Genomic DNA, 14,808 nt, shown 5'->3' on the forward strand with positions numbered 1-14,808 from the left:
ACGCATAATGCGACCGGGCCGCCCTTTTTATTCTTGTTTTTCTATCCATGTTTTTCTATCCATGGTATGATTTTATAAAGGCCCAACCTTTATTCTTCAATAAATCAAATAGTTTTCTCCATCTGTTTTGTGTTTTTATGTAGAAATATAATACTTAACATTTATTATCTATTGAACATAATTTACTTAAAAATATTAATTATAAGAGTTTAATTAATAATTTTGCTTTAAAAATGCAAAATGACATTTTTACTTTATCTTTTTATCTTTTGTAATTAAAATTCTATAATCTCCTAAAATTCCTGAAAAAGTTCTTTTAGCCCCCTTATCCATTTTGAATTCAACACTTTTTCTGAGGTGTGCTGCACTTTATTTTAAAGCTGCTACAGCATTTTCTACTACAACTATTACTTCAATATACAACTTTTCCATTATTTACTTGGTTAATATCAAGTGACGTCCTGAACCGATCCAATTACGAGAAATGCCTTTAAACCCGTATCACATTCAGAAAAATCCTCGTTTGTACGATGAAGGCCTAAGGTGTTTAAATGCTCACCAAAGTAATAGCTCCATACGAAAACAGAGATCGAACCCAAGTAAGAATTCCCCGACGACACCAATCACTTTTAATTAAATTCCCCTAATCTTTAATTAGTCTTACATGTCAAAACAAATATTTATAAAGTGAATAATCTAATATTATACATCTGTGAACTGCATTTAGTGAAACCTCAACTTGTTCAAACATTCTTTCTATCTATCAGAATTTAGGAATCCCGATCAAGTCTATGTATTCTGAGGGGCTTTTTCCTGTTCTTCCAAAACTCATCTTTCTTTCCTTTCTTCTTAACTTGCCTCATACCCATTTTGCTATTAATTATACCAAGTATGGCACTCTTGTCCTTACTGTTTTTTATCTTTGCTTTTACATCCAATATTCCCCTTAGCTTTTCGTAAGACTTGGCATCCGGCACTTTCCCACTTTTCACCATTCTTTTGTGGTAGAAGAACGCTCTTCTGAAATCCCGAACACGAATGTATGCGTATATCATCGTCAAGTAAGTTATCGAATCCGGCTCTAAATTCAGAACTGCCATTTCTTGTAGTAGCTGCGGTAACTTCGAGTGTTGTCCTCCCCGCCCATATGCATTCATCAACATATTACATGTCATCACTGTTGGCTGCAATCCCAGCTTCCCAAATTCAGATATCACGTCTCTTGCTTCTGCGTATTGACCTTGTTTAGCAAACCCGTCAAGAAGAACGTTGAATGTCACTCTTGTACCTTCAATTTTATCGCGCATCATCATTTTCCAGATCTTCATCAGCATTTGAGTGTCGCCAGCACGCTTAAATGCATCCAGCAGAGCTGTGTATGTTTCCATTGCGGGTTTAATTCGTTCACTTTGCATATTCTCGAATGCAATATAAGCTTTCTCATGCCAACCACTGATCGAATAAGCATGGATGAGAGCCGTATAAGAATGAGAAGTCGGTTTTATACCAGCTTTCTTCATTCTCAAGAAGGCATTGGCAGCCATGTCACTCATTCTCTTCTGCCTCCCGTATGCACTTATTAGGCATGTATATGATTTGGCATCCGGCTTTAAGCCTGCATCCTGCAATTCTAGCAGCAGCTTCTCAACTATCTCAGGCTGCATTCGTCTGCTGTATGCATCCATAAGAATGTTGAACGTAGCAGAGGTAGGTTTAATGCCTCTTACTTTCATCTCAGTGAAGAGTCCTTCAACTTCTTCAATTTGGTTTGATTTACTATAAGCATCCATTAATGTGTTATACACAATAGCATTGGGAAAGATACCTTTCTTCGCCATTTCGACTTGGATAATTAGGGCTTCGTTCTTCAGTCCCTCATCACAGAATGCTTTTAGTAGAGTTCCCAGGATTTCAGAAGTCCATTTGACTCCTTCACTATTCATTCTCTCAAAGAACTCCCAAGCCTCTTTTGCAGAACAGCCATTTTTCCTCATGATTGTAATCATTATAGAGCATGTGACATGATCTGGAGCAATATTGTTTATTTCCATGGTCTCATACACCTTACAAGCATCATCATACCTAATACATACAAGTAGATATCAGTAATGAACTCCAATGTCGATGTTAGTAGAAATTATTAATGCAAATCAAAAAAAATCAGAAGCAAGATTACACAAGGAAAGATTGAATTGTTCAATAAAAAACCAAAATAATCAGAGCCAAAACTCATTCCTGGAGGTACAAGGAAAGAATGCCAAATGCTGGTGTTTGATCATTAGTTAATAGAACTTAAACACTAGATGGATTACATTATCTACTGATGCTTCTTACATCAAATTTTGTTATTTTCCTGTACTTAAAATTATAGGTAAAGAATGCAATTACATAACATCAAATTCGCTCTCGGCTTTCTCAATTTAGCAAGAGTTTTGGAATTGAAGGAATGCCTTTAGGACTAATTAAACTACTGTTCTCTTCTCTAACACCACTGAAAAAGATAAGAGGCAACTGGACGGCCATTGTAAAGAGAGAAAATGATAGCAGAGTGTGAAGAACCTTATACCTCTTACAATGGAGAAGACCAGAAATGGTAGCATTGTAAACATGAACATCTCTGAACTCCTTATTCTGAGGCAAGTTTCTGAACAAAACCATCAATTGATCGCCCATACCTGCCTTCCCCAACAATGGAAACATAACAGTACAAGCACGAGGAGTGACAAGAGATGGCTCCTGCAATCCCATCCACTCGAAGAAATACAAGCAACAAATCATCATACTCTCTTCGCCCATCATCCCCAATATCTCCACACACTCTTCTGCACTAATTTTCCCCTCATAAGGACCCAATTGCTCTCCCAATGTAATGTTCTCGGGTAAGTCCCTCGCAATTCGAATTATTTCCGCAACAATTCCCTCAGGCAATGGAGTTAAATTCGAAATCACATTATCCGATGGTTGATTTTGATTATTCTCTCCAATGAGAATATCTTCAGTATCAGGTTCAGCATCTGAATCGAACTTAGGGGCAAGGCGCCACGAAGAACGGCGGTTGCTCTTGAGAATGACTTTACCTTGGAGTGGTGGGTCTTTGGTTGAAGTCTGGGACTTGAAGAATCTGAGAATCGGGTCGGAAAGGTCCTCCTCCTTTTCTTCCTCTACTTGGGGTTCTTGTGCGGTGAGTTCTTCGGAATCTTCATCTTCTCCTCCTTCCAGGAATGGGAGGAAAATTGGGGGTGAAGAGTGAGCAATATAAGTGGAATGAGAGGTAAACAGAGAAAGAGATGGCTGAAAGTGTTTAGAGTACAAAAAGAGGTGAGGTTTTGAGGAATTAGGGATTTGATAGAAACAGCGGGACAAAGATAAAGAAGAAGGAAGAGCTTGGTTTGTTGATAGAGCGGCCATGGATATTGGTGTTCGGATTGGATAGCGCTTTCACTCTCCATAAACAAAGCTTGATGCTTGCTGCTGGTATTGGCATCTTTGATACGGTGTCGCTTCATCAGCATTGTTTCTGTGCAGCATTAGAGCATCTAAATAATAAAAACAATTTGTTGTTGTTTTTTGGGACCAAAATTGCAACTTCATTAATTGATATCACTAGCGTACAATCATGGAAGCATTACACTAAAAAAAACAACTGTTAGTATTGGAATAGGTCCGCCTTGCCACTAGATGTGCGGCCCTATTCGCTAAACGAGAAATGAACATAATTTAAAACCAAGGTGCGAGTTGATGATAGACCTGCAATCTTGCATTCGTATTATCTTGTCGCTATGAATTAACTAAACGACTAATTTCGCGTCGGATTCAAAAAGAAGAGGCTCTGTTCTTTATCACTGAAAAAAACTGAACGGAGCTGAACTGAATTGAACTGAACTGAACTGAACTGAACGGAACTGAACTGAACTGAATACTGCTGAATACTGAACTGAATTTAACTGAATACTACTGAATACTGAACTGAATTTAACTGAATACTACTGAATACTGAACTTAACTGAATGCTACTGAACTTAACTGAATGCTACCGAACTTAACCGAACTTAACAATAATGATGATATTAGACTTTAAAATAATTTTCATGATAATATTGGACATTAATGAACTTATAATAATAATAATGGTTCTAATAAATTTAATAATATCAATAATAAATAAATATATTATTAAAGATAAAACTAAATTGAATATCAAATAAAAGCCCGGGATGATAAAATCTTAGCTCGATAAAAGCCTATGAAATTAAATAAAAATAAGTCTAATTTAAATTAAAAATACAAATTACATACAAACACAAATTTATATATAATTTAAAGCCTATGAAATTAAATACAAATCTTCATATGAATACAAACTCTTAACTTTTTATTTTAATTAAGGGTTAAAATGCAAAAATAACGTTTTGGGTCAGAAGTAATTTTACCTCTAACATCTAAAATGGTGGAATTTTATCCCTAACATTGATAAATTGGATAAATTTGAGAAATAATTCATAATATGGATGCAATTCCTAATTTTTAAATATGGATGCATACTTTAGTTTTTTTTTTTTATTAAACCATATATACTTTAATAAACTATCATTTCTTGACTTTTATCTAATTTATAGATAATGATAAACTATAAATAATAATAATAATAATAATAATAATAATAATAATAATAATAATAATAATAATGATAAATTATAGATAAATAATAATTATTATTATAATAAATTATATATAAACAATGATAATATAATAAATAATGATAAATTACTGAATACTGAAACTGGATGCTGAAACTGGATGCTGAAACTGAATGCTGAACTGAACTGAACTGAACTGAACTGAACTGATTGTTACTGAAATTAAGTGATAAAGAACAGGGCCTAAGTATAAAATTCTGACAGGCTCTGTTCTTTATCACTTAATTCCACCATTTTAGACATTAGAGGTAAAATTACTTCTGACCCAAAACGTTATTTTTGCACTTTAACCCTTAATTAAAATAAAAAGTTAAGAGTTTGTATTCATATGAAGATTTGTATTTAATTTCATAGGCTTCAAATTATATATAAATTTGTGTTTGTATGTAATTTGTATTTTTAATTTAAATTAGACTTATTTTTATTTAATTTCATAGGCTTTTATCGAGCCAAGATTTTATCATCCCGGGCTTTTATTTGATATTCAATTTAGTTTTATCTTTAATAATATATTTATTTATTATTGATATTATTAAATTTATTAGAACCATTATTATTATTATAAGTTCATTAATGTCCAATATTATCATGAAAATTATTTTAAAGTCTAATATCATCATTATTGTTAAGTTCGGTTAAGTTCGGTAGCATTCAGTTAAGTTCAGTAGCATTCAGTTAATTTCAGTATTCAGTTAAATTCAGTTCAGTATTCAGCAGTATTCAGTTCAGTTCAGTTCAGTTAAATTCAGTTCAGTTCAGTTCAGTTTTTTTCAGCGATAAAGAACAGGGCCTAACAAGTCAACTCAAACTCGTGCGTACCGATAATGCTTCGATAATCTTTGGTTCCTTCCGACATGAATTAAACAGCTACTCCCGAATAAGAAGCGTCCTGACTCATCTTGTACAACAGCTCCTAACCCATTGCATCTTTCTCCCGAAAACAGTGCGTCATCAATATTGCATTTTATTGATCCAGCAGGTGGCGGCCTCCAAATTGGTGTTGTGGCAGTACCCACCCGCTGCAGTCCCATTGCAGTTGCTCCATAAAACAATGTGTTTTAGTCTTTGTTTAGGAAGACGTTAAAGAAAATTAAGTTAAAGAAAGTTAATGTAACTAAATATAAAATATATTTTTATATTTTTTTTATGAGAAGAATGTAAAAAATTAGGGAAATTTTAAAAATTGAATTAAATGGGAGGTTCATTTATATATTTAGCTCAATTACTCAAGATATTACCTATCTAGACTATATATTTGTGACTTTTCCAAAATACCCCAAAACTTTCATATTTTCCTCTGCATGTCTATCGGTTTCATCTTGTCTATTGTTTCATCTTCCCTTTCCATTATATTATGCGAATCATTAAGAATTTCTTCATCATCCTGTCTTTTCTTCCTTCTATAAAGTCTAGAAGCACTCTAATATTATGATTATTGTTTAAGGTTGAGGGTTTAGGGTTTGAATTATTGTTGCAATCTTGTTGTAAATTTTGATAATGTTATGATTTTAATATTATAATTATTGTTGCAATCTTTGTTGTTATGATTTTGATAATATTATAATTTTAATGTTATATACCACTTCGTATTTTTCGCAAACGGCGAAGCCTGCGAAGGTAAATACTACTTTAGTACATGATTTTGCTTCGCAGTTTGCGAAAAATGCGAAGTAAAATCATGTACTCTGGAAGGATTATCCTGGAAAACACGTACAAAATAATAAAAAAACGACGTGCCAAATTCGCAAGAAGAAAGATTTTACGTATATATGAGTCGATAATTAAAAATGGAGTGTCAAGTTCGCAAACTAAGAAAGAATCAAAGAGAGAAACGAAGAGAGAAAGAAGCAAGAGTAAGAAATTTCTAAGTGGTTATATATATATATATATATGAATGGCATTTTGGAAAAGTCACAAATATATAGTCTAGATAGATAATGACTTGGGTAATTGATCTAAATATGTAAATGAACATTCTATTTGACCCCGTTTTGTAATTTTTCCAAAAAATTATTTAGCCCACGTCTTGGTAATGCATCACGGCCAGTTAGATGAGAGGATCCTCCAATATAGTCAAGAGCTACATAATATATTGGACTAAGAGCACGCTTATTGGCAGTAGCGTTTTAAGATCCAGTGGCCAGAGGGAGGTGATTGAAACAGTTTGTTCTTTCATGCAACCGTTTTTCAAAGGAAAAAGAGTAATCAAATTATTCATTTGCATCAGGTAGATGGGTCTTGCGTGGGTTAAGATTCCTCACTCTCATTATGCAACATAGATTTAACAACAGGCACGTCATTAGTATCATAGATTAATACAAGATATATGATTGGGCCTTAACTATTAGTTCGAGATTTTAGTTAAGGCCCAATCATATATCTTGTATTAATCTATGACAATTAGATGATGTACCCCTATTATTTCTCAATTTAAAAAGAAATTTATTTTCATAAAAATCAGCATCATTTGATTCCAAAATAAGATGTACATTCAAATCATAGGACGTATATAATTTACTATTCACAATATACCCAATAAACACACATTCATAAACTGTACTAGCAAGTTTGACTCTCTTAAAGGCAGGTATTCTAACATAAGCCAAACAACCTCAAGCTCTAAAGTAGAACAAGTTTGGCCGTCTACTTTTCAAAATCTCATAAGGAAAGATTTTACACTTTTACTTAAGGACTCTATTAAGCACATAACAAACAGTCAACAAAATTTCTTCGCACAATGGGAACAACACCTCTGAACTAAGCATAATAACAACAACAGACTCTTGCCAATTTTTTCTTTCAGTCTCTCCATACATGTCAGGTGAATATAGTGTAGCAGTTTCATGTATGATTGCATGTGAATTATAAAAATCAATAAACATGCTAGAATTATATTTTGTGCATCTGTCACTACGAAGTCTCTTAACTTTCTGGTTGCAGTGGTTTTCTATTTCAACAACAAATAGTTTAAACATGTCAAGAGCATCACTTTTATTTTTCATCAATACACACAAGTAAAATCAGAAGAGGGCGAGCCTTGGCGCAACGGTAAACGTTGTTGTCGTGTGACCAAGAGGTCACGGGTTCGAGTCTTAGGAGCGGCCTCTTGCCAAATAAATTGGTATCGAATACAATAATATGGGATGAATTGTGGATAAGATCGCTCTTTTAAGACGTTCGCGGCACTAACCGAATATGGGCAAGATAAAACAGCTCAATCAATCAACTGTAAGTACAATTCTAATTTGCACGAATCAGAATTTCTCAATGGAATAACTACAAGTCAATTTTAATTCACTGCTTAATTTGAAAAAAGAACAAACTGAGAAGAAAACCAAATGAAGAAAAAATATTTTCTATTTCAAAAAAATTAACGTCGATTTTTGATGAGAACATATAAAGAGAGATACCAGGGAGGTTGAATAAAACGTGGAAGACTGCTTTTGATCATAGACTAGTTCAAAACTGCTTCAAAAATATTTGTAGTTGAAATTAATTTTTGGAATTTTTATTTAATTAAATAAAAAATTCTTAAAAAAACATAATTGACACCACACCAACCCGGCACGTTCAGACGGCGACGCACGTGTTATTGTCAAGTATTATGTAAGTCTTCACATTTTCATAAAAATGGAATACCCCACGCAATGGTGTGAGGACTCCCTTTATCAATAAAACTTACAAGTACTTATTTTCCAATATGAGATGCACTCCACTCTCTTGACACAATGAAGCATAATAGTGGGCTTTAATTAAAGCCCTCCATTTAACTAAAGTTCATAAATAAAGTTCATTATCTCAAAAAAATAAATAAATAAATAAAGTTCATAAATGGACCTAAGCCCCAACAAAGGGCATGATAGTTTTACCATAGACAACAATCAATGACTATGTTGCCAACTCTTATTCCTTCACTTGCTTTCCTCTGTTGAGATACTACTTGTGTTTGGCAATATAACAATAAATTGTATGCAGCAAAAATGAATCAACATCAATATCATAATCATAATTGCACTATACAATAATGATCTTATTTATGTAACAAAGCAAATTTGTAATTTTGAATGAAGAAAGAACTTTCAAGTACCAGAATGAAAGTGCGAAAACGCAAAGAAATGTTTATGGGTCGCAAAACATACACTAGAAATGTTGAAAAAGATTCTCTCCTAGTAAGCTAGAAACTGGCACGTTGACCATATAGAATAAAACCTCAAAGTGATAAGTATACACTTTTCAATTCATAGCAACGAAAATTTCTAGAATGGTGTGGGACCAAACTGTCCCTAGACCATACAGATGATGACATATCAGCACAACTGCTGATATGTCACCATCTGGCCGCAGTAGAATTTCCCAATAGTAAAGTAATTTGTGCATTATACCATGTTAGGCCTCTGAGGCAACAGAAGATTATAGAACTTGTCATGCAAGAAGAAATTCTTTCCCTTGCTATCAACAGCTTTTTTCCATCCGCACCATCCACCATTTATAATTTTCTTATGCTCGTCATTCCCAGTATAATGAGGATCAAGTATTAGGAATGCACAGTCTCCACTGCTTTCATTATAATCAACACCCAAAAGGGTATATGCGAGAACACCACCACCTGCATTCATATGAAACACAGTCGAGAGACTCACGGTTAGGTTATTCTGTTTCTATTTCCTCCTCCTTCCCAGAAGAGCATCATACAAAATCGCAATGGCTCACGAAACCTTGGACATTGTAGGTTATGTGCTTCAATAAGTTATGCACAATATATGTTGATTCCGTCACTAAGACGAACATCATTTAATGAATGATGAATGATGAATGATGAATGATGAATGATGATTGCAACACGCATGTACACACTTTACTTACCAATCATAATAGGTGTTCCTTGATTCTCAAAGTGCATGGCCAGCTCTCTACATTTTTCAGGAAGCTCAGCTCCTGATCTTACATTCATGATCTTGCAAGTCACCTGTTGAATGCAAGAACCTATTTTTCAAGTATATTCAAAGAAATCTGACGTTTACATTTAAGTAATGCAAAAATACGTCCTCAGTCTTCACCCTAAAACATACAATAGTGAACACTTACACCCAGGAGTTTATCCAAAACGAAGCTCAATTCAATAGCACCAATCCAATCTCGAGATCCAATAAAAGAAGGATCTTTATCCCCAATGTCCACTAGTGCTTGCTGTATTTCCCTACAGATTGTTAGCGGTTAAGTTAATGATACTGACACCAAAAACATGCACTTCAATTATATGATATTAATGCTCCCATTTTAAATTCAACAGAATAACAGCACCCTTAGATAACAGAGTATCTTACAAATTCTATTACATTAGCAATTGTGACCTTTACATACCTATGAGAAGGAACTTCAGTGGAAGTATAGTGTTGAAGTCTGAACCATGAAATAATAGTTTGTAAAGAGCGGTAAGCACAACCCCATCCCTAAAATCCATATACAAACCACAAACCATATGAGCAAAGATGATTGATGACAAAAGAAATTTCAGTTGTAATAGTACAACCTTTGAATTTAATACAATTGTGCTTTAAATGTTATTCTTAATAAAATATCTTCCTAGAAAGGAAAAGAAACCAAGCTCAGAAATGGTAAGAAACCAATCATGTAATAAAGGTAAAACAATATCTAAGTAGAAAGACCGCCGAAATAATGAACCTCAGAGTACTCCTTCAGCTATTAAATACAGGCCTAGCAACATACCGCACAAAGGAGATACCAAAAAAAAAAGTGAATTTATCTTTTAGCGCACTAAATATCAGGAAGAAAGAATATCCTATTATGCAACAAATTGTCATCAGTTCAATTCAGGGGATTTACATAATTTGGAAAATAATCACAAAAAATAGCTTATAATATATATAGAAAACAAGGACATGCAATATGATATATCCACAACTTAACTACTGTAAATCCAAACACCCGTTGTAAACAACAAGAACAGTAACTCAACAAAATGATTAACTTCAATCGGTTGATCTCCAAAAATATTGCAAAAATCTGTAAACAAGAGTTGATTTGCTCAACATTAGGTGAATCATCTGTTAATTATTAGACCAGTTGTCAATCATTTTACTGATAGAGAGAAACGTTTCATTACTGAGTCATCAAAGCCATCTTGAAGATAGTGATGGTAATCATAAGAACCTTGAACAAGAGAGACAATCCCCCCTGAGACTGCAAGAAGATTATGCTTTAGTGAAAATGATATCAAGGAGCCACAAACAGAGGCAAAATAAGTAAATACATGGAAACTACTGACCCCCACTATTTGGGATCCCGATATGCACATCTTTGAGCAACGAATTGCCTGACATTACACAAGAAAATGCAAAAAAATAGTTCATATGATATATCATGTATGTAGTAAGAATTGCTTCTGTAACTATTTAACCAGTCCATTTGAAAGTGTATATATACCTTTTCTTCTTAAGTTGCTCCCTGAAATATCCTTTGTTAAAGAGAAATCCAGTGCATTAGCAACCCTTAGAAGAGGACGATCAAAAGGTAGCCCCAGCCTCATGTGTAAGGATCTTCTAATTTCAACTGTGGAAAATAATCTTCTGGTAAATCTTTAGTAAATTCATAATCTCAAATATGATCTGAACAAATAAAGGAGCCTTCTGTTTTCCCTCTAAAGATCTACCATTGAAATTATGTTTTCTTCACCAACAGGCATACAGAAACACGTGTAAAAGATATACATCAGCTTTCTATTAACTGCACACAATTTGGGGTGGAGGTTCTCTTTTCAAAACATTAATCGATAGGTTAAAAGTAAAAGAACACCTTCCCATGCTTCACAGACATTATCAAATATTTGATGTCCAAGTTTTGACATGCGGTTACAAAGAAGGATAATAAAAAGAATCTTTGTTAGTTAATGGATCTGGACTTGAAATCTGCAATAGTTTATTGCTTTAACAAATCCCAAAATTAAATTTTCCCTTGTATGGAAAAGCACTTGCTAACACTCACCTTGTTTCAATTCTGTCTCCCCATAATTGAGTTCATAGATAACAGTTATTGGATGCAAAAGCCCAGGTGGATTAAAGTGGTAACAATGTAACTGCAAAAATGAAGTAGCAGATTACCAGCTTATTTTCCGAAGAACAGAGATGTGCAACATGGAATTTTAGCAAAAGTGATTCTGATGTTGGGAACTTGTGATATACAAGACCTTGACAGACAAAGAAACAGAAGCACACAGCAATCACTTATTTTCTTATTTTTACTGTTAATAACTCGTGGTACGATTTTTTAATAGAGATCAAGAGAAACATATACATATCTGAATTTAATTTAGAACTCCTTGGCACTGTTCTATCAAGCATCAAGGATTCCAGAACTTACACAAGACAAATTATACAATTTGAATGCAACAACATAATTTGTTTGAGGAGACTATACAAGAAAATAGGCCTCTGTTGTTGCATCCTATACCAAAAGATAGCAAAGGCTCAACTTATTTCTAACCTCCCTATAATAGTTCCCATGTAATGTATTCTACAGAAGGCTTGTACCCTACTAAAACCAGAAAATTATGTAGCTTAGATATTTCAATTTTATGAGCCAAGGTCCAGCTCAACATGCATGTTGAAATATTCAAGCATATAGTGACTACGCTGGGATTATGCACACAGGAAAAGAAGACGTGGAACACTATATATAAGAATTACACCAAAGAAACAAAGGTTTGGCACCTTAGGGCTCAGACGATCCTATGTGCCAATTTTGGAGTTCATACATGCATAACCGAAAAAGTTGGACCTTGGCGGCGGAGGAATATAATTCTAAGGAACATGGAGGAATAAATCATGCCGAGAGACAGACGATGCGAAATCTTTTAATAATCGAAAGAGTTCTCACCTGTAGATGTGGTGTTAAAAGGTCAGGCAAGATTAATTTCTTCATTGAATGTAATTGGTCAACTAGCCCTGGGATTATCAAATTTGAAATAGCAGATCGCACTGAGAGATCCTTGGATGCATAGCAGAGTACATCTAGCTCAAAATCCACAACTAAAAGTCTGGCATCTTCCAAAGCTGGATCAAGGGCAATGTCCAATGAGTTAATAGATAGATGTCTATTGTAGGATTGGGATTAAAAATTTCAACATAATTATCACAAACACAGATAGTAACATTCCCAGGTATGCAAATAAAGCCATAGCACCTGGAAAATATTCAGCCATAGGTACTCTGGTTTTGGTGGACTTCTCTGATCTGTTAAACAGAATGCTCACTTGGAATATATCTGCATTCTAAGCAAAAAAACTTTTCACAACAAATGAAAAGGTACAGCCATTTGTAAGTGTTGATAATGGAAAGAATGCAAGGAACAAGAATTAGTTACCTCTGCAGAAATCACCATAGAAGCAGATTTGTTTTTCCAACAAAAGTCTCTACATGTTAACATTTTTGCATCAGAATCTTGAGGATTTTCTTTATCCACGAGCTTGACATCTAAGATATCTGTGTCAAAATCCAATTCTTTGCCACGGAGAATAATAGGCCCGGGTACTTCAGAAGATTTCTCCCTTAAGCTTTCTACGACGTATACAACTTGCGAATCTTTAAATTGAGCAGCAGCTGCTTCAATTGCATGCGTGTACATCTTCTCAGCATCTGGGGACAATAATCAGACCCGTGTAATTAGGCATTGTCCGTCATTAGAGATGCATAATAACCACTCAAAATCTAGAGATTCATGATCGGGCTGTAAAAAAGAAAGATAAATCAACATGAACTCATAAAATTGACCACCTGTGAATAGTTTGATAAGTAACGTTCTACTCTACTCAAAAGTCAAGAGGTCTCCCATCCCAACAACTTCATGTCACCCACAGGACTTATGAGTAACATACTCCAAATTAACCCTTTAAACATTTTTTATGCAATCCCACATTCTCACCACTTTTACGGTTACCAACCATCTCAATGATTCATTCCTCTTCGTTCCCAGCCAACTTCATCTCAAACTAAGCTTTTCCTTTTATGCATGTTAAATAGGTTCTTAGAAACATCAGCTCATCAATTCTTTCAGCAAAGTGTCTTTGTTCTCTTGTTAGTTTTCATTTCTATCTAACCGACATGCAACTGTAAAACAGTAATGTCCTATAAGCTGGCAAAAGCATGCCTTTTTCGTGCATGTTTCTTTCTATTCATATCGATTTATTTGAAGTTTCTAGCAGCCTAAGTAGCAGTTCTACGTGCTGAACTAGCTAGAGATACAAAGGCGAGTCATTCATAAAAAACAGAAGTATTAACGCAACAATAAAACCTAAAAGAATAAGCCATCGAGCTGTATTGAAACATGATGAGGATTTCAAGATAAGCAGCAAGAATAAGACTTACCAGAAGAATTGCTTAAAGGAACACAAAATGGCAACTTAATGGGGAGTTGACATCGAACTAAACAACCACTCTCCCAAATATACTTCTCCGAGTTATCTTCATAAACAACAGAAGCAAGAGACTCAACGCTCGATAAATTCCCACCTCTGGAGACAAAAAATTGAACATCACCACTATCCGGAACCGCAACTGCTCCAATAATATCTTGATTCCCCAAATCTCTTCCACTAGAGAGAAGTTTCCTTAATTGAAGGGCAGCATTAATCGCGTCGCGAGCAGTTTTACTGGAATCAGAACTTCCAGAAATGAACGCTCCGATCACATCGAATCCTTTCAATAGCAGCAATCGAACATCTTCTGCTCAATTTTAACTAAATGCATCAGTATCTTCCCATCAGATAATAAAGAGACAGCAAATACGACACAAAACGGTGAAGTACACAAGTTAACGAATTCGAAGGCGAAAGTCACCTGATTCTTTGGTGTAGTCAGGTGAGAAAGAATTTTCCAGTGTATGGATGCATCTGAAGGGGGAGACAATGGTGAAAGGAGGAAAAAATGGGGATCCAATGAGCCATTGAAGGCCTGGATCTTTTCTGGGACGAAGTAACTTAGGACACAGAACTCTTACGGTAGAGTTCACAGTCACCATCGTAGAGGTAGAAGGGAACTTTTCGCCTTTCTTTTTCTGCTTTTTTCTTTTTTTCCAATGACAGTCGAACCATTACCAG

The 14,808-nt window shown here is 34.6% G+C and overlaps 2 protein-coding genes across 3 annotated transcripts; both read right to left on the minus strand.

Annotated features, from left to right (window-relative positions):
- Window positions 1-615: 615 nt before the first annotated feature.
- LOC136229300 (pentatricopeptide repeat-containing protein At5g50280, chloroplastic) lies at window positions 616-3,521 on the minus strand. Its single transcript, XM_066017990.1, has 2 exons — window positions 2,567-3,521; window positions 616-2,082 (listed from the first exon to the last, which is right to left on the minus strand). The coding sequence occupies exons 1-2, from the start codon at window positions 3,406-3,408 to the stop codon at window positions 771-773; spliced, it is 2,154 nt and encodes a 717-aa protein (XP_065874062.1). The 5' UTR covers window positions 3,409-3,521; the 3' UTR covers window positions 616-770.
- A 5,268-nt stretch (window positions 3,522-8,789) lies between these two features.
- Window positions 8,790-14,808, minus strand: LOC136229306 (probable Ufm1-specific protease). 2 transcript variants are annotated; one of them, XM_066018000.1, is made up of 13 exons: window positions 14,549-14,803; window positions 14,078-14,434; window positions 13,077-13,348; window positions 12,897-12,984; window positions 12,591-12,766; window positions 11,700-11,790; window positions 11,142-11,267; window positions 10,984-11,031; window positions 10,822-10,898; window positions 10,059-10,147; window positions 9,783-9,894; window positions 9,561-9,663; window positions 8,790-9,303 (listed from the first exon to the last, which is right to left on the minus strand). In XM_066018000.1, exons 1-13 carry the CDS (start codon window positions 14,727-14,729, stop codon window positions 9,074-9,076), a joined length of 1,950 nt encoding a protein of 649 aa, XP_065874072.1. In that variant the 5' UTR covers window positions 14,730-14,803; the 3' UTR covers window positions 8,790-9,073. The 2 variants fall into 2 exon arrangements, 1 of the variants encoding a protein (XP_065874072.1); XR_010689059.1 differs by lacking the exons at window positions 8,790-9,303; window positions 9,561-9,663 and having other exon boundaries at window positions 9,835-9,894; window positions 10,059-10,721; window positions 14,549-14,808.

This window comes from Euphorbia lathyris, chromosome 1, assembly GCF_963576675.1.
Source record: "Euphorbia lathyris chromosome 1, ddEupLath1.1, whole genome shotgun sequence".
NCBI lineage: Eukaryota > Viridiplantae > Streptophyta > Magnoliopsida > Malpighiales > Euphorbiaceae > Euphorbia > Euphorbia lathyris.

Bases quoted from the DNA above. Each gene is read 5' to 3' on its own strand.
- LOC136229300 (XM_066017990.1), bottom strand. From the start codon at position 3,408: ATGGCCGCTCTATCAACAAACCAAGCTCTTCCTTCTTCTTTATCTTTG. The intron at 2,083-2,566 runs GTATAAGGTTCT...TGTATGTATTAG, and splicing joins GGTCTTCTCCATTGTAAGAG to GTATGATGATGCTTGTAAGG.
- LOC136229306 (XM_066018000.1), bottom strand. From the start codon at position 14,729: ATGGTGACTGTGAACTCTACCGTAAGAGTTCTGTGTCCTAAGTTACTT. The intron at 12,985-13,076 runs GTAACTAATTCT...TTTTTTGCTTAG, and splicing joins CTATGGTGATTTCTGCAGAG to AATGCAGATATATTCCAAGT. The intron at 9,304-9,560 runs GTAAGTAAAGTG...ATATGAATGCAG, and splicing joins AGGAACACCTATTATGATTG to GTGGTGGTGTTCTCGCATAT.